The sequence below is a fragment of the Cyrtonyx montezumae genome, unplaced genomic scaffold (assembly GCF_038088225.1).
Source record: "Cyrtonyx montezumae isolate F1298 unplaced genomic scaffold, pur_monq_1.0 scaffold_10, whole genome shotgun sequence".
NCBI classification, from domain to species: domain Eukaryota; kingdom Metazoa; phylum Chordata; class Aves; order Galliformes; family Odontophoridae; genus Cyrtonyx; species Cyrtonyx montezumae.
In genome coordinates, this window is record NW_027071826.1 from 45343237 (window position 1) to 45366258 (window position 23022).

General features: G+C 41.6%; 1 protein-coding gene across 1 annotated transcript in view; it reads right to left on the reverse strand.

Annotated features, from left to right (window-relative positions):
- OSBPL5 (oxysterol binding protein like 5) overlaps positions 1-23022 on the reverse strand; it is an 83946-nt gene that overhangs the window by 10504 nt on the left and 50420 nt on the right. Inside the window, exons 7-13 of the mRNA XM_065755221.1 lie at positions 19140-19224; positions 11568-11739; positions 6417-6636; positions 3203-3387; positions 1971-2052; positions 1358-1456; positions 319-415 (exon numbers count right to left, since the gene is read on the reverse strand). Coding sequence (XP_065611293.1) covers positions 319-415; positions 1358-1456; positions 1971-2052; positions 3203-3387; positions 6417-6636; positions 11568-11739; positions 19140-19224 — 940 coding nt within the window. The remainder of the gene's footprint in view (positions 1-318; positions 416-1357; positions 1457-1970; positions 2053-3202; positions 3388-6416; positions 6637-11567; positions 11740-19139; positions 19225-23022) is intronic.

The following is a 23022-nucleotide window of genomic DNA, read 5'->3' on the forward strand; positions in this document are numbered from 1 at the left end:
CAACTAGACAGCTGAGTGTCCACACATCCTTATAAACCTTTGCTTTCTGAAAACCAGTTCTTTAAAGTTGTCAAGATTTCTGTCTGATATATTTGTTTAAAGCAAACATTAGTGTGATTTCTCACTGAAATGGCAGAAAAGGAGAAAACCCAGGAGAGCTAAGAGAGTGAATCAGGGCATCGTGGTAGATGCTTTAAGCACTTTTTGTCCTTAACTCTCAACATAGTCACAAGTGATTGGAAAAACAAACAAACAAACAAACAAAAAGCCAACAGTGCTACTGTGTTACTTGGAAGGTGGCTACGATCAGTGTCTTACCATAAAACTTGGATCGAGCTAGAATGCTGCCAGTAACGCAGAACCCATCCTTCCTATTGCTGACATGAAAAGCTGACACTGGTGGATGATGAGAGACCTGGAACAAAAATAGGCAGAGGTGAGTAGTTTTGACAAGTTAAGCAGAGTCTTCAGGAGGTGATGCACACACCCAGGGGAAGTGTAGAACAGAGACCACAGAACTGATCAGGTTCCTCTGAGCCCTATTCATGTTTATGTTAACATGATGGAAAAGTTACATCTGGGAGAAAGAGCTCCTCTGCAGCTTTTCTCCCCCATGTTACTTTTTCCTTTCCTTATGCATTTGAGATTGCTTTAGGCTGCACTGTACGCTATCAGATTTTCAACACAATAAATGATAGTGCAGAATTTATTGGGAACATCTGTTCAACCTCCCTGACATGGATGCAGTGACTGAAGAAAACAAAGCAAAACAAACCAACCAAACAACAAAAAAGCTTTGATTAAACATGGAGAAAAAGAAAGTACGTGTAATAGAAAGTCCTTAATTAACTGAAATCTGAACTATATAAATCTGAAACTACATGTTGTCAGGTTAGTTTCCTTGTGAATACTGCCTTTAATTTACCTTAGAAGATATGGAGATAAGACCTCTACTTAGTCCTGTTAAGATCACTATTAAAAGTTTAGAAATAAAAGAACGCAGGACTTGATTATCCATTTTATGTCCCTTTTGACAGTGGCATCATATCCCACAACAATATTTTCTTAAAAATAAGAAAACACTGAAGAAGAATTCCATGACAGAGGTCTACCACTGAAGAGACTGAAGTTATAGATGGGACAACTGCTTTTATATTCTTGAGTGCCTGCCAGAGCTCATATTAATCTCAGAAAATCTAAAAAGAAAAAAATCAGTAGCTAGTTTTTAACACTTCCCACTCTGGATGTCTAAACAAAACTTCAAGTTCCTCTCACAGAACGAGATGAGTGTTCCTACAGATGGAAGTTTAAGTGGATTTCTGCCTGCAACTCCTGACAGCCAAATAAAGTGACTCACCTGTTCTGCGATGTAAAACGTGTGACTGTTTGTCTGAGGGTGAAACCAACAGCAGCGAAATGTCTCTCCAAGAATAGGGTTGTATGGCTTTTTTATTCCCTGAAAAAGAAAGCAACCAAAATCTGCTACTAATGAAGATATGCTATCCAACTTTACAAAGAAGGCCTCAAAGTAAGGTAATAATTTTCTTATTGTTTCGTACATTCTCCTGCTCTAAATTTCTACACCCAAGCCATGGATTAATCTGCTGCTCTCACCATCTTAATCTCTGACGTTACCTGATCAAAGCCTTACAAGATGATCAGACCTTATTGATCCTGTTACTACATGCAGCAGGTAAACACTGATGTGGAAACATGACACTGAAGTACTCACAGGCATGCAAACTCCTGCATCTAAGGATTTATTGTCTATTGACAATCAGTTTTGTCTTCTAACTGCCCGATGCAAAAGCTCTTAGGTTAACAAACACTATTTATTTATTCGTTTTAAATGAATTGTCAGAGTCTTCTGAACAACATAGGTGAAGTGCCAAAGGAAAGGCAATGAGGAAACACAAAACAATAGGAGATTTCAGTGTTCATTACAACCGTAACTTCATGCATTCTTTTACCTTTGGCTTTTTGTAGAAGCCAGACAGATACCACCTCAAAACTTGCTTCATTCGACTGTATGGGTCATCTTCAAGGACAGCCCTGCAGGGCAGAACATAACAAGGTTACTTGCATGCTTCCTAGACTATTCACACATCATATTTATTTTATACCAGTACAATGATCTTAACTTCAATAGCTCTTCCCTAGTACTAAATGGAAGTAACTTCTGTGCTGCTGACAGAGGAAAAGGCGTCTATCTGACGCTCTACTGACTGACACTCTACTTCCTGCTAATAGTACTGTGTGAGTCATAAAAATAAAAATTCTTATCAAAAATCAAAGGCCTTTGAAGCTTTTGTGCTACATGGCTAATCCCAATCCTTTGAGATTTCATACAACCTTCAGGTTGTCTCATCCAGCCCTTCTCCACTCAGAGATGACGTGGAAGGTGTCCTGGTATTTCCAACCATTTAGGCAGATTTGGAAATCTACGAGGTTAAGTTACTGCAAAATCCACTTAGAAAGAGCAACTGTACCACAAACATATTTATTAAAGAAAGCCTTCAAACTTTTTTTTTTTTTTTCCCAGATCTCAGCACTGTGAAGGACCATTTACTTAACATCACATGTCACAAATACCCCCCATAAAAGTTTGAAAATACCATGGTCCTAAAATTATCCAGAGGCACTGGAATAAACAGAAGTGACTAGTGAACACTAGTTGAATACTGCACGCACTGCTTTTAAAATTAATATAGCATATCTCATTGAGAAAAATGGTCCTATCTGCAAGAATAGCATTTTCAATTTTCTACTCTGGTGCTCCCAGCAGGTCTCTGTGCTGTCATGTTAAAAGATACTTCATGTTTATCTACCAACAAAATCGTGCTGCTTCTGGGGACAGAAACGCTGACAATTCTGTTTGCTCTGTGCAGTACTCCTCTGTACACCACAAGGTGGCACAGCTCTGCTGTGAGATGCTCAAAGAAACGAGCTGAATCCCCTGGGAAGGCGTGGAAAGGAGTGCTGTGCCAAAGCAATTTTGTCTGGAATTTAACTGTTTCCTTGCCTTCCGTGGGCAGCAGTCCATCTAGCAAAAGTCACTGCAGCCAGAGCCTGAATTGTCTGACATGGAATTCCAGTGTGTTATTCGAGTCCTTCTGACTGCACAAGCACACCCAGCTTCAAGCTAACACATTTTCACACAGACAAGTGACGCGCCCACACCAGGCAGGCTTGCACTGCTTACTGGGAAAGCAGGTCAGCATGGTAATAGTAATCGGAGAGCTTGTTCAGGAATGAGCGTGGCTCCAGGATGAAGGTGGGCAGCACCACCTGAGACAGATCCATGCCAGGCTGTAGCTGCTTCTGCAGGACCCACATCAGGCTCTTGTTCTCCTCAGAGACAGTTTCTGTTTGAGATGATTCACCTGTCTATAACGAGAAAATGGAAGCTCAGGGCAGAAACAAGAAAACCACTTCCTGCAGGCACATTTACTTAGATGCTTCAGACTCGTGCAGGCATACTTGGTCTGGTGGAAGTGTGCATGTTGAGCACAGCAAAAAACATCAGCTGTGGCCTAGGTGAAGAGAATCCCCAAGCACTAAAGGGAGAGCTACAGAGAGCCCTGGAGTTCTGTAAAAGCTGTAAAAGCCCAAGGAGAGGGCAGCACATCCACTGTGCTCAGCCCCGAGCAGCTGCCTGCACACCCCTTGAGACTGCGTTATGTGATGTGCCAATCTGAGATTTGGAGGCGTGGGTGTGCCCAAGAGTGTGACAGCAACACTGGGACCTGGAGGTGTATACAACAAGTCCTGTTCCCATTCTCAGCAAATGAGGGACTTTAAGATTTACCCTGCTATATGTGTAGAAAAAAAAATAGGAGATAGGTGAGTACTTAACAGAGAACTGAAGCAGTCCCCCAAGTTCAAAATAAGTCAGAATAGTACGATTGATGCAGCAAAGATGCCACTGACAGGTTGAGGGCACAGACTACATCTCCCCCAGCACTGCTCAGTCCCCATGGAAAAATAATATACACTGTTGACGATTACATTGTGGTTTCAGTTATAATTCTGTAGCTCAACATGGAGTTACATGAGGTCACACTGAAGGACATGGCCGGTGGGCATGGTGGTGACAGGCTGATGGATGGATTAGATTATCTTAGCGGTCTTTTTCAACCTTAATGATTCTGTGATTTTATGATTCTGTGAGTTAAAACATGAGGGAAGGGGCCTTTCAAGGCATTCTTAGAGAATAAAAATTAAACTTTGAGAAATGAATGTCATTTTAATGCAGTTGTTGATTATTCTGGACTATTGTCTAATGCCCATCCTAGCCACCAGAATTTAACAGTGAAAGAGAATTACTGTAATTAGGAACTCTACCATTTTTAGGCAAGAGATTCCTACAGAAAAAGGGCAAATCTCCATTTCTGGAGCACACTCTTGTTCAGGAAAAGACTCATTTTTTGTTATGAATCAGCACAAATATACTAAAACAACTTGTAGGCTGTGGGGAGCTTCAGAGTGGGGAACAACATAGCTCTTCTCATTTCATTGCTTCTCCCTTCCCGTTCCTTTCTTCTTGTGACAGTCTGATGCAATACAAGCTTGAACTTCCAAGGTGTGGAAACCATCAAAGAACGCAGTACCACAGCATCTTCTAGAGTTTATAATATGTATGAGCCTGCCTGAACCTCCATGGTTTATCCAGGTTTCAAGTGTGCGTGTATTGGTAACATAAACTAATGCCCTGTTGTATTAGGTGTTACACAGAAAGTCACTGCAGAAGGGAAGGATGTGAGGGAAGAAAAAGGAAGGACTGGAGCATGAGAATAATCTCAGGACATTTCAAATTTGCTTTTCCCTCAAATACCTCACTCTCAATAACCCTTTTTCTTATAACTAAAATAAGAGGGGTTCTTTTTGATGTTGTTATCAGTCTACCTATTGAAGAGCTGTCTTTTTATATTCTAAGCCAACTTTTGCAATCTCTGACACCTGTCTCTGCCTGCAAACTCTTACTGCAATCAGGGCAGGGCTGGTGCATACACCCACACAGATGCACAAGCACACGCCTTCCCAGTGCATACAGATGTACATATATACATCTTTCAAATGAGCTTGCATAGCTGTGCTGCACATTTAACAGTGACAGCACGTGTTGTGATACTTCGAACATGAACTGTACTCAGAGAGAGGCAAAGTCAGCTTAAAAAGCCAGGTGATGTCATTAATTGGAACATATTTAACTTGATACAGCTGAGCCCACAGTAAACTGCATCACTGCACACAATTTACTTTTTTGTGTGTTGCTGTCACCACTGCAGTGCTTTTATTTTTAAGCAAAGCTGTAGAGACCATTTTGTCTCGCACAAGCACCACTCTTAGGTTCCATCAAACAACAAAACAACAAAACACCTGCACTACTGATACTTTCAGGGCAAGTTTTCAAATGGAAAAATGTCCCCTAAGGATCAGCAGCTGATAGAAATTAAGATTGCCTTTATTTTGCTGTTGCTCTGTTCCTCAGCTATATTCAGAATCTTTTGGCTGGACCCAGTCATTTTTTCTGTGTGTCTGGGTGGGATCTGAGGGGGAGCGAGGTTTTCTTGGTGTCTCTGGTCAGTAGTTCTGTTTCCAAGCACAGTTTCTATAGCGGGGGATTGCACTTCAGCCCTGATGCCTATAACCCCAGCAAACACACACAGGAAAGAAACAGCTTTCTAGGAAAGTGACTTTCTTTGAAGCAAGGACATAGACAAGGGAATACTCAGAGCACTCCCGGTGCTGGAGAAGGGCTCATCTGCTGCCTGCATGCACTGATTCTCACCCTATAATGTGCTGGCTTCCCTCAGTTGTTCCCTTGCTGCCTTTCTTAGAGGTGTCAGTGACACCTAGCTAATAAAGGCTCTTATATGGAACAGAAATGCATCCTCCTGGTATTAACAGACACGACAAATGGCTTTCCTATGAGAAATGATCATTTAGGAATCAGGCGGTCCAAATACTCCATTAAGACACACAGAAAGGATCTCTCATGCATAATAATAAAAAAAAAAGGAAATGATCATATTTTGTACCATGCCAGGACTGAGCATCCTAATTGGCCAGGACACATGCCCAGAATAATAATTCCCCCTCCTGCTGGCTCCATAAAGCACTGTGCCAAAGCTATGTGGCTCTTTACTGCAATAACTGGTTAAAGCAATCGTTGGTGCTGGAGACATGCCAAAGCTCAGTAGTGGAGCTGCTGTTCATAATGCGTAATTATTAGAGCACAGGATAATTCAACATAATTTAGCAGAAAGCTGTACATTGCTTTATCTGTAAAACACTGGAACTCACAAAGCTGATTCTTAACTGCCACGCATCTAAAAGGCTAGATAACAAATATTACGAACAGAGATATATCAAAGGATCAGGCAGTGGTTAAAATGATTTTTTTTCTCCTTTACCTCCCCAAATTCCTCATCGATCTGTTCAACATAAGTTGTCCCTTTCACTCCTGGAGAAACCTCTACATGGATTTCTGACTGATCGCTCTCGCTTTCATTTGTCTTCTGGCTGTTCTCATGGGTTTCATTCTCTGATTCTTCCACATTGTCTCTCTCAGACTTGTCTGAAAAAGCATCATTTTCCAACTGGTGGTGGTTCTCCAGGGCTGAATCGTTCAAACTGAAACACACAGTTCATTACTCACTTCAGTATGAGCTCAGAGCCAGATTACTTCAGGCCTTTTAGATAGGTGAAAACACCTCCCAGGACTCAAAATGGGGTTTGCAGCCCAGGAGAGCCCAAGGAGCTGGTTTTCTGAATAGCAGGGTTTTATCACAGAAACGGTGAGACATTTGCAACCAAAACTCTGCTGCTCTCTGAATGGCACTTGGAAAAATCTGCCATGGAGCTCCATTAAGTTGCCCTTATGCAAATTGCCACCCACTCTGTGCAGGAGCCCACATACGGAAGGATACAGAGCACCCACTAACAACTGCATGCTGCTGAGTGCAGAACTGAAGTGTGAATCAGGAGACATTCTTCCTCGTACAGAAACAAATTAGAAGAGCATAGCATATGGGAAAAATATGAAATTATGAAATGCATTTTCTTTTCAGTATTACTGCTACTTTATTTCAGCAGATGGTGGTCCTAAGTCAGCCCTACATTAGAAAAGGCCAATTCAAAAATCAATAGAAGGAAGGATTGTCACAAAAAACCACACAGGTCAACCTCAGATAATGGTGTATGGAAGCACTCAGTTCGAAGCAAGCACTGGACAATTGCATGTAGCAAGAATACTCCGACTGTAGTAGCATCATGGAAAAGCATGGTAGGAGCAGTAAGTTTCATGCTCAATGACACAGGTCTTATAGAATAAAGATAGAGCTAAAATTTCTCTCTCATGTAGCATCTCCATCTGAAAAAGCAGATGCAGTTTCTGCAGCAGGTAACAAACATGATTAGATAGAAGTTAGACCCTGAATAGAATTCACTAAATGCCTGTTTGTCTAAGGGAGACTTAGCACAGCATTCAGCTCTCCCTGTTCAGACACATCTTTGCACACACAGCCCTACCACAGCCTAGTTCAGATTGCAGATGCTTCTCACATCTTCCTCTGAAAATTTCTTACCTAAGTCCTCATGCAAAATTGCTCAGATGGAACAATAAGAGAAGAATTTCAGCATTTACCAGGTGTTTCAGAGGATCTAAACAGACCCTGGATCTCGAAGAGCTTTGTTACCTCCTGAAGCCCACCTCCTTCTCAAAGCAAGCTTTCTCTCCTCACTACATACCAGTTCTTTGTCTCTTCTGGGCACATCCCAGTTTTGGTTATAGATTAATGCTGAACCCTCTTGGTCCTTTTCTGAGTGTTTTTGTTTATTTGCTGATTGTTTTAAGAAAATAGACAGTGCTACTTACAGATAGGTTTAAAAAAATGAGTCAGGACACAGAATTGCCATCAGCTTTACAGAGGATCTCAGCTTCCAACTACACACTTAAACAAGCTCATGATTTTTACCACACGAATCAAGCCACATTGTGATAGTCACAGCTCAGCTCCCACAGGAGCCCAGCAGGCTGAGTTCTTTTGGAAATGTCATCTACAGCCTTCTGTGCCTTTGGAAAACCTTTTAACTCCATTTGCATACGTATCTATGTATACAATATATACTACAATGTTTTCAATTTTTAGTTTTATTTACAACAAACCTACAATCACAGATCAGAGAGTCAGTGACTGCTATACTCCAGCTCTAATAACTTGCTATTAGACATTACGTATCTGTCACTTTAGTGCCAGGATCTCACTCCTTTGTAATAGGCAGTGACCCGCAGGTGTAATGACTGATAGCTGAATACAGCGCATCCTGCAGTCTAGCATGTGCACCAGTTTAACATAACAAAGAAACAAAAAGGTGAGATCTCTCAGGGCAGTTATCCCAGGATTCCCTGGCACAGATACATCCTCAGTGGTAGGGCAAGCATTAGTTGTGGACCACTCAAAACCAAATTTACTCCTTCATTCTTCAATTATCAGTTAAATATGTGAGTTTTGGTGTGTGGTTGCTATGCGCCCTCACCTAAAGTTTTCTCCATGGAATGTGCACGCTTGAAAATGTTTATTATAAGGCTTATGGTTCACAGCTCAGAAGAAGCATGTTTTTATTTCATGTTAGTAAGGAGAGTATATGTTTTTAAGATTCATCTGCCTCACATTTGCAGGATATTTGAATTTTCACTGGAGCAAATGACTGTCTTGGATTCCTCTATACTTTCTTCCCACCTCAATTCTTTTGCAAAAATATTTCTTTAAAAGATTTCAGATTTAATCCAAAGGGAGATTAAACTGGCATGAAATCATACTCCTCTGTGCAGGATTATTCTTCAGCCACAAACAGGGCAAGACTTCACATCCCAGAGCCAAGGAGCTGCTCCAGGGAACTAAAGGAAAACAGATGCTCCTCATTCTGAGGAACAAGTTTGAGATGCTGAAGTGGAGTCAGAACTTCTACTCCTTCAAACAGAATTATCAGTAAACACGTACAATATGTGAAAAACAAAATCCAACCTGTGAGCTTGAACTAAAATCAATGTTAAGGTCTCACAGAGGCTTCCAGTGTTATTTGGACCTGGTTCGAAAAGCTGGGAAGGAATGAATATACTAAAAGTCAAGAGCAAATTCCCATTTTATTTGTGAGCATGAATGGCTTGGCATCTTTCACAGCTAATGTACTGTTTCAGCATATTGGACCTGCCTTACATGGGTGCTTTACTTTCCAGAAGAGTTCCTGGAAACTTCAGTCAGTGACCAGGACTTTTTTGTGTTTAGTATTGCTCACCTACACAAAGCAAAAAAATAACTTTGGCTCCCATCAAACAAGGAAACAAGCCAGACTCCTGGGATTGTGAGACGTGGAAGCATCAAGAAACACAGCTTCACACGAAGAGTACCTGATGTCCTAAAGGTTTCTTGTCTAAAAATCACAGGTTTGCAATGTACTTCAGCCTTTGATTCGGAGGCACAACTTCCACAGTACTTTCCCCTTCATGCTGCTAAGGACATATTTCAAAAACACCGTATAAAAATGACTTCTCTCCCAGCAGCAAAGCAGCCAGCAGACAAATGCAGCTTTGGCTCAAGGGAGGGTTCGCCTCTGCCAGTTCTCTTGGGCTTTGTTCTCTCTATAATATCCACCATCTTCCTTTTTTTTCTTTTTGTTTCCTTGACAGAGTAGTTTGGCTAATCTGAAGATAGATTTAAATGTAATTAACTGCCCCCCTTAACAGCAGCGTGCCAATTTAATTGGTCTGACTCCCTGTAGGGAAGGCATTTAATTAGAATGATTGAATCCCCGTGAAGAAGCCACCGTCAGTGGCAAACCAAAAATGCTTTGCTCAGGTTTTGGTTTTATTTTTCCCTCATTTAAACGGAAAGTCATTCTCCTGTCCCACAGGGCCTTAAGCATTGCACAAAGTCTGCGTACACATTAAAGCCAGTGGTACAACTCAGAAAGGAGAATGAATTGTCCAGACAATCAGATGCCAAACCCCCAGACTGAACCAGACTCAGCTAAGATCAATTTGTCAGAAAGATCTGGTTCCAATTGTGGGTACCCTATTCTGCTAAAAACTCTGCCAAGTGTGCTATTGCTGAGCCCCATTCAAGAGGGCTTTTAATCACTAAGTGGTGAAGCACAGGCACCACTTAAATGTCACTTATGTATCATACGTTAGAGAAGAAACACTTCAGCACAGTTTTAATTCAATCTTCTTCATTTTCAGAAGCCATAGGTCTGGCTGTAAGTTGTCAGTGCTTTAGGCCCCACTTTGGTATTAATACTTCTATACACTCAACCATCAGATTAAGAAAAGGCCACTGCATTCACAGCAAGCACAGCAAGGAGAAAGTGAGGTGTTACAGAAGGTGCCCAAGAAAAACGGCACGATTGGCTCAAGTACAAGGGCAATGCAGACACCCTAGCAGTACATCCAATTTCCTTCTCTTCACCCATTGCTCCTCAGAAAAGCTCTTCTTCAAGTTCTTGCTTAAACAGCAACAACAAAACTAACAACAAACTGCACCCCAGGAATACAAGAGCCCTTTCAAATCAAGGCCAGACCAGAACGCTGCCACGCAGCTTAGGTCCCATGGCACCAGAGGTAGCTCTAGAGTCTGCAGAAGACTCAGATCCCTGCTGCTGTTACAGTGCAGAAGAAAACCACCTCAAGGTGAGATTCCACTCTGTGAGACATCATCCACGCAAACTGCAAGTGTTGGTACCCTAAAAACTGTCTAATCAGTGGTGCATAGTTGTGAGCCCTTAAAGTCAAATTCCTATCAGCAAAATTAGAAATAGACACTACATCTCCCAGTTCCCACTCCAAGGGCCAAGTATCTACACCATTTCTGAGCTATTTCTGAGCTTGTCTATTTATCTATAAGCAGCAGATAAAGCCTTTTCTAAGTGCTTATACAGCTTTGACATGAGTTTTCCCAAAATGCTGCAGCATTACTAGGAATATAAATAGGGCACATTTTTTCCTTCGTGTAAAAATTTATCTGATGTATAATGGAGGAAATTGGAAACCACACAAACCCCCTGTAGAGAGAGAAAGTAATTATAAAACTAAGGATGCAGTGCGTGCACACTGCTGACTATGGCACTGTATTATTAGCAAAGAGAACACATTATTAAAAACCAGATCAGACTCAGAGCCTTACGTGCTAGTCAACAGACACAGTAAATGATTGTGCCTACCTAACCATGGGTCTGCCTCAGTGGCTAGACTGCAGTTTTTACTCAGGCAGGTCATTTTCATGGTACTACCTTCAGACAGCATTTTGGTTCAAGAAGCATACAGAAGAAAATTGCTTACTGTGTACATGAAATCAACTGAGGTTCCTCCCAAGCCCAGGTGACAACAGATTCTATATCTCCAAACCCACAGAATTGTGGATGGATGCTGCAGAAGAACACACAGGCTTTTTTATACAGGTCTCCTTAGTGGGCTCTGGCTATGTAAAGCTAAAGTTGACAGGCTGCCCAAGCATGACCCACACAACACCTTTCTCTCTGTGTGTTAAGTAGTGAGAGCTGCATCTTACTGGAAGAAGTCCTGGTCTGAGATAGTGCTTGTGTGCAAGCTGTTGTTGAGCCCTGCATATGCAGAATCGCTTGAGCCATTCATTTCTCCATCCTTTCCCTGTTTGGAGGCACTGAGCTGGAAGAGGCTGGAGCAACTCAGGGCAAGTTCCAGAGCATCCAGCCAGCATCGGCCTGTGAAAACAAGGGGCATTGTTTAAGGACAGGAGAGCAATTAAGACAATTTGTACATTACTTCAAAAGCTTCTTACCTGGGAGCAAAACTCATTATAACTCAGGAAGTCACTGTGTACAATAACCTGTTACATTTTTCATACCTGTAATCCCCAGGTTATCTTGTCCCTCACCTCCCTAATGTGTAAGCTGACTTGCAGGTTGTACATGGGGTGTAGTGTTCTAACAGCAAACACTCCAAAGAAGAACCACGAAGCTCAATAGCTTATTAACTAATATCACTAATTAATTAGTGATTAATGTCAGGCTGTTTATTTTTTGCAGTCCCTCAGACAAGCAGGATGGAGCATCAGCTTTTCTTACTGTGCTCTAAAAAAATCTGTATCTGAAGGGCCTACTTTACAACTACAAGAAACTATAAGTTTGGTGCAAAAATGAGAGAAACCACAGTTCCCAAGTGCAGCCTTATTGGATTTTCTTAAGGCCTGCACAGAAAGCACAGGCAGGAACCCAAACGGAACCTTTGCTCCTTTTCCAGTGATCCTTGCAAATTCTCAAAGCAGTGTGGCAGTGCTAAACGTCACAGCATTGCAGCTTTGGTATCGTTGGATGCACCTGAAAACAGCCTGCTTCTCTAACAAGGCCAGGACACCTGCAAAATGACTGAGCATTCAAGAACTGAGGTATCTAGGGAGTTATTCTCTAATTTCTAGCACGTAAAACAGAGCTCTTCATTACATTCCTCAAAATGTATTTTGCAATAATTAGAAGTGTGCTTGAGAAGCAGGGAAGAAAAGAAGGGGATTTTTGCTCTAGTGACAGCAGGTGCTACAGGCAGGTTTCTCCTGGACCATATCCACCCAGAGTTTCCATCTGGGACACGTTTCCACTACATTTGGTTCCATCACACACTCAGCATCAAATGTATGCACAAACCTTGCTGGGATCCAGCTGATCTCTTGGGCAGAATTCCTAGCAACTTCAATAGGACTGAAATTTGGCTCTACAAGAAGATCAGCGAGAGCTTAAAAAATTCTAGCTCATGTTTATAAGGAAGCATTTCAAATTTGAGTAGCTTTTAGAGCTTAGTTTGGTACAAAGCTCCAACCAGTAAGAGTAAAAAAACCAGAAGTTTGCAGAATCCAACTTGAATACTGAGCCACAAACACCCCAGAGCCCAGCCACGTATTCCAACTTCAACCCATAAATTCCTTCTGCAATGATTTCAGCTTATGATTTCAGAAGAAAACCCATATATAATGGTAGATAAAAGATTAGGAAGGTTGAAGGCTGTTGCAATTGATTTCACACTATTTTGTATTTAACAAATATTCTTGCACAAAGGCTTTACATGCAGAGATTTATTCTCTTCACGCCATGCGGAGGATTTGCATGGGTAACCCATTAGAGTCAATGGCTGTGCTGAGAACAAATCTACTCTCTCCTACACATCCCTGCTCTTGCTAACCCTTCAAGATGAAAACCTGATTCAGGATACTCCATACAAGTGAGTACACTGCTACTTGTGCTCATCTCCTTCGACTTTCCTCTCTTCTTAACTTTTCTTTTCCTGTCCACGCAGAGTGATGGCTGCACCATGTGACATTTGGAGATGTTGCAAATGTCAAGATATTTTTATATTCAGTGGGCTTGTAGAGGCAGGTGCCTTGATAGGTAGCTTGATTTGCAGCAGTAAGGGATGTCAGCTCCTCAGCTCCCTGCAGCACTCACACACAGACGTTCTCTCGTGGCAGTCTCAACAAAGCACTGGCTGTTTGTACCTTCTAACAAGGCTGAAAAGGATGCCCCAAGTCTCCTCCAAACGAGGACCTGGCTATCTCCCTTTCTGTGTCCCTGCAGCCTAACCCTCCCTGAGGCTGAAGGCATAGCTGGCCACCACTCACTGCCACCGCCATAGCATCCACTGGTGCCAACACACGCTACAGGTGTTCACTGCATTGCCAGAACAAATCCTTACAGAACATGTTTAAGTTTTACATTATTTTAGATGAATCTCAGGAAGTGGTTATGAATAACCTGAACCATTTTGGAAGTCTTATTCAAGGAGTCTAAATTAAATAATAATAATAATAATTAAAAAATCATTTAATTTCATATTCTGAGGCAGTGACACAAAGCTTTAGAGGAAATGTCATTACAAGAATGCACTGTGCATTGGCATTCAGCATTACTTCTGCCACACAGTGCATGGAAATGGTATCAGAGCTTTCACTTCTGGCAGAAAGCGAATTCAAGCAATGCACAGCAGTCCCAAGCCAACAGGTGGTGCTATGAATCTGAACAAACCCATACCACACACACACACAAAAAAGACAGGACTTCGTCTGCACATAGAGAGGTTAAGTTCTTTGCAAGTCAACAGCGTGTTAATTGCTGTATAATGCTGTAAAATTGTATCCTCTAAGTTTCAGGGACTGTGCACAAGATAAACCTGTTTCATTGCTGCAGGCCTACATGGAATGTTTTCACATTTGAGTGATCTTGCTATTGAATAACATTCATTTTTATTGTGGAAATTAGATGGAAACTCTGGCATCTGGATTACTTAATTGCTTACATGAGAAGTTGACTCCTTCCCTAAGGAATTGCAGAAGGAGAAAAAAAAGCACGTGGTCCACACGAAGGCTGCACAGCTTTCACATCAGCCATCTTTCAGCACCTGAACTGCTTGGGTGGCTGGGTTACACATCCACCCTTGGCTCCCTCCAGGAGCAGTGGGAAAAAATGATCCCTTGGACATGGCTATTCCTCAAGGGCCAGAAGTGGTTATCTGTCCTACCAGAGCACTCGCACTATAGCTTGAGTTCCTGTTCTTTTCTGGAGCAGCTGCTCCTTGTGCTGACCATCGGTATCAATCCCCCTTCATCACTTAAGCAAATGAAGATCATTTGGCATGTGGCATCAATATTTTTTTCCTCTGATACATGTGTCTACAGTAAAATAAAGACAGTCATGACTGAATATTTCAAGAAGGAAACTTCGGAAAATCTGCTAAGCACAGCTGGGTTCCTTTCTTCTTGAAAGGTTTTGAACAAGAGCTAATAAAGGATGTGTAATGCTGTGACATCCCAAAATCAAAGCTGACCATACATCCCCAGGTCTGTTTTGAAGTCTTCAAGCCTTATGGTGCAGCAGCCTGGAAAAGTACCCTACAGTCCTTTGAGGTGATCCTTGCAGTCCAGCCGTGCAGACAAAAAGCACTGCTTCTCTTGCAGGACACCCTGCATCCACAGGGCACTGCTGGCACTGTGCAGAAACCTAGAGGCTGCAAGGCTGAACAGGAATAAGCATGTGCTTGCACCTGCTCTTATTTTCTTGGACAAAAGGAACTACTGAAACCAAGTGACAAAAAATACTTCTCCCCCTTGGAGAAAACAACAATTGCTTTTGCTGTTACACCGGTCTCAGTTCAAGGAAATCCTTCAAGGAATACCTTCAGTATTTCCTAACCTTTAAACAGATCATAAATTGCAACAGTATCCTAAAGAAAAAAACAGAAAGCCTCCAAACAAACAGACAACACTGGAAAAACAAAGCTCTTCAGTCTCTTCATTTCCCAACATTTCATTTTGAAATGCTCTCAATTTGATGTGCCAGGTTTATCTGCCACATTTTGCAGCAGCAGAGCAGCAGATCGCAGAGGAGCCAGCCAGTGTTCTCTCAGCACTCATCAATAACACAGATCTGCTTGAGATGGAATCATATCATGGCACATAGAAATCTCAATCCAGGACTAAACTTTTTTTCCATTACATTTTTGAAGCTAGAGAACAGCTGGGATGAATTTCTTGCCAATTAAGACTTCAAAAGCCTCACACCTAGTAACCATACATTCTTCCAGACAGGCATCACTAAGGGGTGATCATACTTCTTGAATTATTAAAGCCATCCAGCTTTTGGCCTCGTGCCTTCACTTCCAAGATAGATGCTTTTCAAAATCAACCCAACGTAGACTGCCACCAGGAAATGATGAATTCTTGCTCAAATGCACACAAATCACTGATGCTGAGGAAGATGCAGATTTGGTTCAGTCAGTGAACATTAAGGTCACGGCATTCAGCTGAGTGCTTCTTATTTTGTGGTACCACTTGGGTGCCTGTGAATATGATTTCTTACACTCTGGCTGTCAAGATACAAGGGTGTGATTCCTCCATTTGCTGCAGGAGCAATGTATGCACCAAATTAAACAAAGCCAAGTTGCAAATGCCTGGATTTTCAGGTGCTGTGAAAAATCTAAGGACTATGAAGGGCAGACATAAAGCTAAAAAGACGATTTCTGATTTTTTCCAGCACTCCCAGGGCCCAGCTGTATATTTCACTGTGAAGATGATTTCAAATTGCAGTCTTCCCCTTGGTTCACTGCTTCTGTGCATGACTCTTATTCCAATCATATAATTTACTCCCCAGATCAGAGCATCAATTTTGGAGAAAGGGCCAAGTGCCTAGCAAAAACTAAAGAAACAGTGGCACTGCAAGCCAGAGCATCAGGTTTTACACACAGCTCTATCTATTTAGGCTAACCAATATTTTATCTATTTAGGCTAACCAAAATTTGCCTGGAGGAAGGGATAGACATAAGTAATGAAATGCAACTCCACCATTAAACCTTTAACCCTTGGTAGCCTGCCACTTCGAGCTTCCCCATAACCCTTTCAGAAGCAGTGCCTATGGCAAGGTGATCTACAATATGAGATATGCACAACCAGACAACTCAAATCGCTTGGGAGCTGCAGGACATTGATCTGGGGATCTCAGGAGCAGCCTCAGAATGGTCTGAGCAGGAATGTCAGAACATGTTTCAATTACTAACTCTAAGTCAATCATCAGCATAAGCCTGAAATGCATACACAGTCACTGGTTCGGAAAAAGCAATTTCCTTTTCTGAAACTGCTAAGGAGGAAAGATCCTGCATTTGTACAGGTTGGCCCTTGCAGGCTGATTTGACCTTCCAGGTGTCTTAAAACACATCACAAAGCAGAATGTTGCTGGGGTCTGTGAATGTGAAATTTACTGTAGCTTGGAGGTAGCTCTGCAGGCCGTGCAGAAGTCAGGACCTTAAATCCTACCAGCAGTCTCTCACAGATGGTACAGCAGAGGGGAAAAAAGGGATTCTGAAATGCTGACAGAAAAAGTAGGCCACATAGCTGATGATCGTGGTACAGTTGCCTGGATAGCAGAACTGTACGTATAACATATGTTGTAGCTCAGTGTTCCCCAGCAGTCAGAGGCTTCCATGAATTACTGCTGCATTCACCAAATGCTCTGCTCTTCATTTTCTGCTATTAACATGGGAGGATGTGTTGAAAAGAATACAGTCACAGCACCTCCTCAGAGACACTGCGGAGTCACACAATATAGAGGAGATTGGTAACCATACCTTCCCACTTTAGAGAATCAGCAAAGAAAATGAAAGTCGTATTACATCCTAAAGTGTCTCTACTTTGACCTGCCCAGTCTCTGCCTGCTTCCTAAGAATACTGACCGATATGTTAGCTTTAAAAATATCTTCCAGAAAGTGACTATTTTAAGCTCTTAAGATACAAGTCATAATAATTCTATTGGCAGAAAACTTCCCACAGGGCCTCTAAATATTTAAAGTTCTCCTGTGCCAGACATGGCTCCTTTTGTGCTTTTCCAGAATTACAGTGTGCAACCTACGTGGAGAGATCACAGCTAGATAAGTCCTACTGCTCATGATCTCTTGGGGACTACTGCAAGCTTGGAGCCCTCATGGGCAAGGGTAATAAGAACAAATCTTAAGCTATCCTAATATTTTGTGCCTTATGACTGTCATCATAAAAAAGAGAGTGTAGAAGTTCAGCCACAAGTCTGTTTTTGCCAGGCTGCAACATTCAATCATTAGATTTTCACTAGAATAAAGTTTTCATTCAGAAAACAACAGAAATGCCACAAGAAAAGGATGTCATCAGACAACAGTTTGTCTTGAATGTATACAATGACCACTTTGTTCCCTTTTGAGTCGATGGAAAGACAAGAGACATGGATCTCAAAATAATTACAAAATCTGGATTGTCAGAGAATGAAATTAGTCAGTTACCTAAGAACTCTGCAGGACTGTTCTGTATATTTCTCCTGGGGGTCATCTGTCTGACTAGGATTTGAAATGCCTGTAACTTACTGGTTCTACCTCACAGGCACTTTTTTTCCCCAGAAGACTAAGTACCAATCTATTCCTGTCAAGATGGGTGATACTTGGAGCCATGTAAAATCCTGCAGCTCTTTACACAAATCAGCTGTACTGTTCCATAAGTTACAGAAGTGTAGGAAAAAATAGATGTGCTTCTACAGCTCTGTACAAGTTCCACTTATTTTCATATCATTCCACTGTATTGGCAGCTTCAAGCAGCTTTCACTATTGAGATGGCATACCTCATGATGAGTACAGCAGCAGGAAAAACAGCATGCCCCAGGTATAATGGAAGAAGCTTTCCTCCTGTTCTAAGTGCCACATCGGAGCTGCATTTGGCATTTCAATGTCCCATTTCTAGTCTTCAGGAGTATGCAAAACTTATTTACCAGAAGCATGCTGTTTGTAAAGCCCACTGTGCTCCATAAACAACCTTTATGTCCTTGAAATCAGTCTAGATGAAATCTGAACAAGCATGGACTACATGGGCATTACAAAAGGATCCGTAAAACAGCCTCGGTTAATTTGCTATGGCAAAAAAAATACTGTAGTCTGAAGGTCAAATGGAACAAAAACATGATTTTAATCGCCTTATCTACTTATAAATCACTAATATTTTCAGTCTCTAGAGTCATTTAGAGAGATTTTCACGTAGCAGGCTGGCATGCTTATTGTATATTGACCTAAAATTACCTTCCACGGTTTTGTGAATTGCCGGAACATTGTTTTGCATGAGGTTTCACAAGGCTCCATCTGGGCCTGCTACAACATCAACCCTGCTACAACATGTTTACAGGAGAATCTGGTGGTTGAGAGGCATCTATCCACAGTTTTCCATACCGCTATGTTATTTTCCTCCAGAAGGTCCCTATCTATTTGTAGACTTAGGCAGGCAACCCACTAAATTCTTTCTTCAACTGAGGAAGCAGGTAAACCTCCTCTCATTCTGATTTCGGAATCAGCTTCTTCCATCCTTCAGTGTTTACTGGCCTATAGTTTTTATCTCAGCTACAATCCCAGGTCCTTCCATACACATGCCCAAAAAGGCAGCTTTTCATGAAGAATATGAAATGTACCTGTAGTCAGCCAGACCTATTTTGACCCATGCTAGCCAATGTCATCTCGAACTGAGTGAGCTGTTATTTTTCCCTTTAGATTTTATTTTTTTAAATCAATCTATCTTCTACAGACTTGAAATAATTGGAGAAATCAAATGAAGACCCAGACTTACCGTCCGATACAGAGGCTGCTCTGAAAATCAAGTAGCTGCTGGGAAGAGGCTGAGTGATTGAACCAACATTTTCTCCCTTTGGGCCCTGGAAATGCATAAACACAAAAGGAAGTAAGGTACTGATGACACAGTGACCATTCAGTGCTTTCCTACTCTGCCTAAGCAGCGTGTATATGTTTGTGATAAGAAAGAAGGAAAGAAGTAATTGAGAGAGATTCATTAGTAATCATGATGTTGCTGCTGTGGTTCCAAAGCATTAATGAGCTCTGACGTAAATTGGACTCAGCCTAACCCATGCTATGCTACAAAACTGCTCTGTTTATTCACATTCTCAGTAATGGAAGAATCTCATTCCTATGGTTTGGAAATAAAAAACAACAACAAAATAACAGCCAAGTATTTGCTATTATCTATCTTCATGCAACACCTGAGCAGTCTTTTATGCTGCACACGTCAGTCTGATACACTAGAGATGAAATGCCCTTTACGTGTAACCATAAAAGCTGCAGTGCCTGCACTTGGGCTGTGAGCACCTCTCACAGAGAGGCAGTGGTAGCTCTTCTGGGAGAAAGGAAGGAAGGAAAGGGAAAACTGTCCTGCAAACCCTGTCTGTGGGGACCAGGCCATGCTGCAGGAAAGAAGGCAGGGAAAATCACAGGCTGAGGACCAAAGGTTTCTCAGCATGGACATATGAATGGGCTGCAACTCTTCACTTCTACATCCAGAGATGTTGAGAACTTTTATACTGGGGTGGCTGGGGGGACAGCTGCCTCAGAGAGTCTGGGAACAAAACCTGGCTTTGTTTGCTTATTTTGCCTTTACTTTATCAGCTGTAGCAAAACAGATGATTATGTTTTGTAAACATCCAGCTGCAGCACCTTTAGCTTGACTGTCCAGAAATGACTCAAGCGGAGGCACAATCCATCCTGGATTAAAGCACTTATGCAAACAGTACAATGTGCCTTGATTTTTTTCCTTGTCTTCTCCTCTTGAGCTCCAGAAGCTGTGAAGAAAAAGCTTTTCCTCTACCCAGTGAGCCCAGCTTCATAGTCTGTATTGTATGTGCTTTAAGTCACAATTTTCTTGAAATAAATGTGAGCCCTACCTCCACCCCTTCATTTCTGAAGTCTCTCACTGTTCTTTAATTCTTTCTCTTCCTCATCTTGCAACAAGCAACACGAAAGCAAATCAAATATGCCAATATCATTTCAGAATTACATGGAGAGTAGAAAAAGAATACTCATATATCTACTGTGCCAGCTGCAGGGTGGAACAAGCAGTTTTCTCCAGGAGTGCTCAAATACAGATTTCCTTTAGTTTCTAGAGAATGCCACATACAGTGCTTAAAATCCATAGGGAAATGCCTGCAATTTGAGTACGGTGTTCCCTTGCACAGTCTTTTGCCGCATCCAATCCCACTCTTGAAGAGAAGGACTTCCTAGTTGGCAAGCAGTGAGCTGTGAGTGTTAATAAAGACTGCTCCTGGTGTCTGGTAGTTAAATTGTGGTTTTATCTGGATCTCTCTTTTTGAGTCTCACCCAAAGAGACAAAACTTGGAAAATATATGGAGTGCAAGCAAAGGACAAGCATCAAGTTCTGTCTGTGTCTGTGTCACAAAACTGCAGTGCAGAGATGACTGCAATCCCCAGCCTAGCCTCATTTCTATACCTGCAGGGTTCTTCTGCTGCCAGGAGGAATTGGGATCTTTGTTACTCACTTCTTTTTCCTTTTCTTCCTCTCACAAGAAGATCAGGGCTAACAAAATTAAGTGTTTAAAGGCTTAATAGTCAGGGCTGGCAAAGCTGGGATTTGATTAGTGATCCAGAGCAGAACAGCTTAAGACATTGCAATGAAATTAATGTAATCAGGCAGCATTCCCAATGGTGGGTGTTTTTCCTTTCACTATCTTGCAGCTGAGCAAGATGTTCAAGAATTGTGGGTAACACCATTACTTGTGTTTTCAGATCAGAGATTGACATCTGTTCTGTTGAAGGAAGCCCCCCACAGTCAAAAAGTAGAGCTACAGAGAGCCAACATTAAAGAAAGCCAAGGAGGTGGGTTGTCACGAAAGAATGGGTTAAAAGAAGACTTTAACAGACATTCGGACATGTAAATAAACGCCAGGAGTGGCTGAGTCACTCCGTCAAGGAGAAGTATTCAATTGTAATGCATGCTCTTGAATGGAAGGGGCTGTTTCCCACAGAAAGGAGAAGAAAAGAGAGAGGTCATGAAAATAAAGACAATATTTCCACAAAGTAAACTAGGTTTTGTATCTGCAAAACAGAGACAATTGCGCTTTCTGTCTATAGTGGTACTTTCTTGTCTCCCAGCCTTTGAGCATCATATTTGTCCAGAGCTTGAGACCTCCAAAACAATGACCATCTCTCATTAAAAGTGACTCAGCTGCAGTCTATAGGCAATAAAGATAAAAAAAGATGATCTTCTACCTATTCCTGTTTTTACATTTGATTTGATACTCGAAGGCATTGACAAACAGGGTGTGTTCAGGCTTTGAAAAATTGAATGGATTTGCTCGCTTAGATAGTGTTTCAGGACACCTAGTCTTGCAGAGTCAGAAAACAGAGAGCAGAAGTGAAGGGCAAAATCCCTGTCATTAAAAGTGCTGTTGATAATCGCTAAAAGGTGCAGATAAAAAGTGTTATATGATGGAGAACAATTAACAATGGCAAATGAAGTAGTACAAGCCCATTATTAGGACTTCCTTCTTTAAAGAAATGACTCAGAACTCTTAAAATCAACAGATTTCAAGTTATACATATTCCCAGTTCTGATTCCAACTCATTTACCACTTTAAATACTTGCCAGATGATGTAGTCTATAAGAGCCTTACCACTCTGTGTTCAGCTAGCCCCTGTGTAAGCTCAAGGGGACATACAAACTACTCTAAGATGCTCATTTGGACTGCTGGGCAAACCATGCCAGCTGAGAGCTGTACACTCCCTTTGCTAAGGAATGTGACAGATGCCCACATCCTCGTGTTAATTACTAGGTTGGCAACCCTCTGACTCTAGAAATCAAAAGGCGTTATAGGAAAAATTTTCCTGATACCTTTAGCTGTCAGCTATAAGGTAGGTTTTACATCTTAACTACTACCTACCATGTGAAAGACATCCCAAAACTTCATCTTGCTCTAACTGTAGTTAAATAATTGCACATTCAACTTAATTGGTTAGCACAGTTGTAAACACCTAGGGCAGTGCTTGAACCAGGCATCTGCTCCAGGGCTGGACCCTCAGTTGAGCCCTAATACCTGCAGAGCAGCAGAGCTAACCACATCCAAAAGTGCTCATTACCTTGAGGTGTCTGAGTCTAATGATAAAATCTAAACAGAATCATCAATAGTAGTCTGAAAAATCCTTGAGAATTTCACAAGCTATTTTAGCTTGTGTAAGTAAAAGTTGCTTAGCCAGATCTCATTTCTGTGATGATAGACATTAACTTGAACTTCTTGTTTAAGCTCAGGCTTACCTTTATTTATTGGGAAATAGGCTTTCTTTGCAAAGTTACACATAGACAATTCAGAATAGCCAATTCTGCTCCAAGAGAACTAAAAGAAGGCTGTGGAATGACATCAAACTGTATTTTAGCAGTATCAGCATTCAACTGCTGTCAGACTGCTTATTTGACACTGAGCAGTCCACTGGTGGACTCCTTGATTTGTATTTTGGTGTCTGCCCTGTGGCTCAAAGCACCTATCACATGTACAAATTCCAGCTGAATTGAGGTTTCAGGAAATATCCTCCTAGGTTCAAGTATAGTTTTCCAAATATGTAGCTAGCGACTTGGAATACTGCTTTGACTTTAAAACTTGAATCTCTTGGGCTTCCTCTTGTACACAAATATTTTTCAGAAATATATTCCC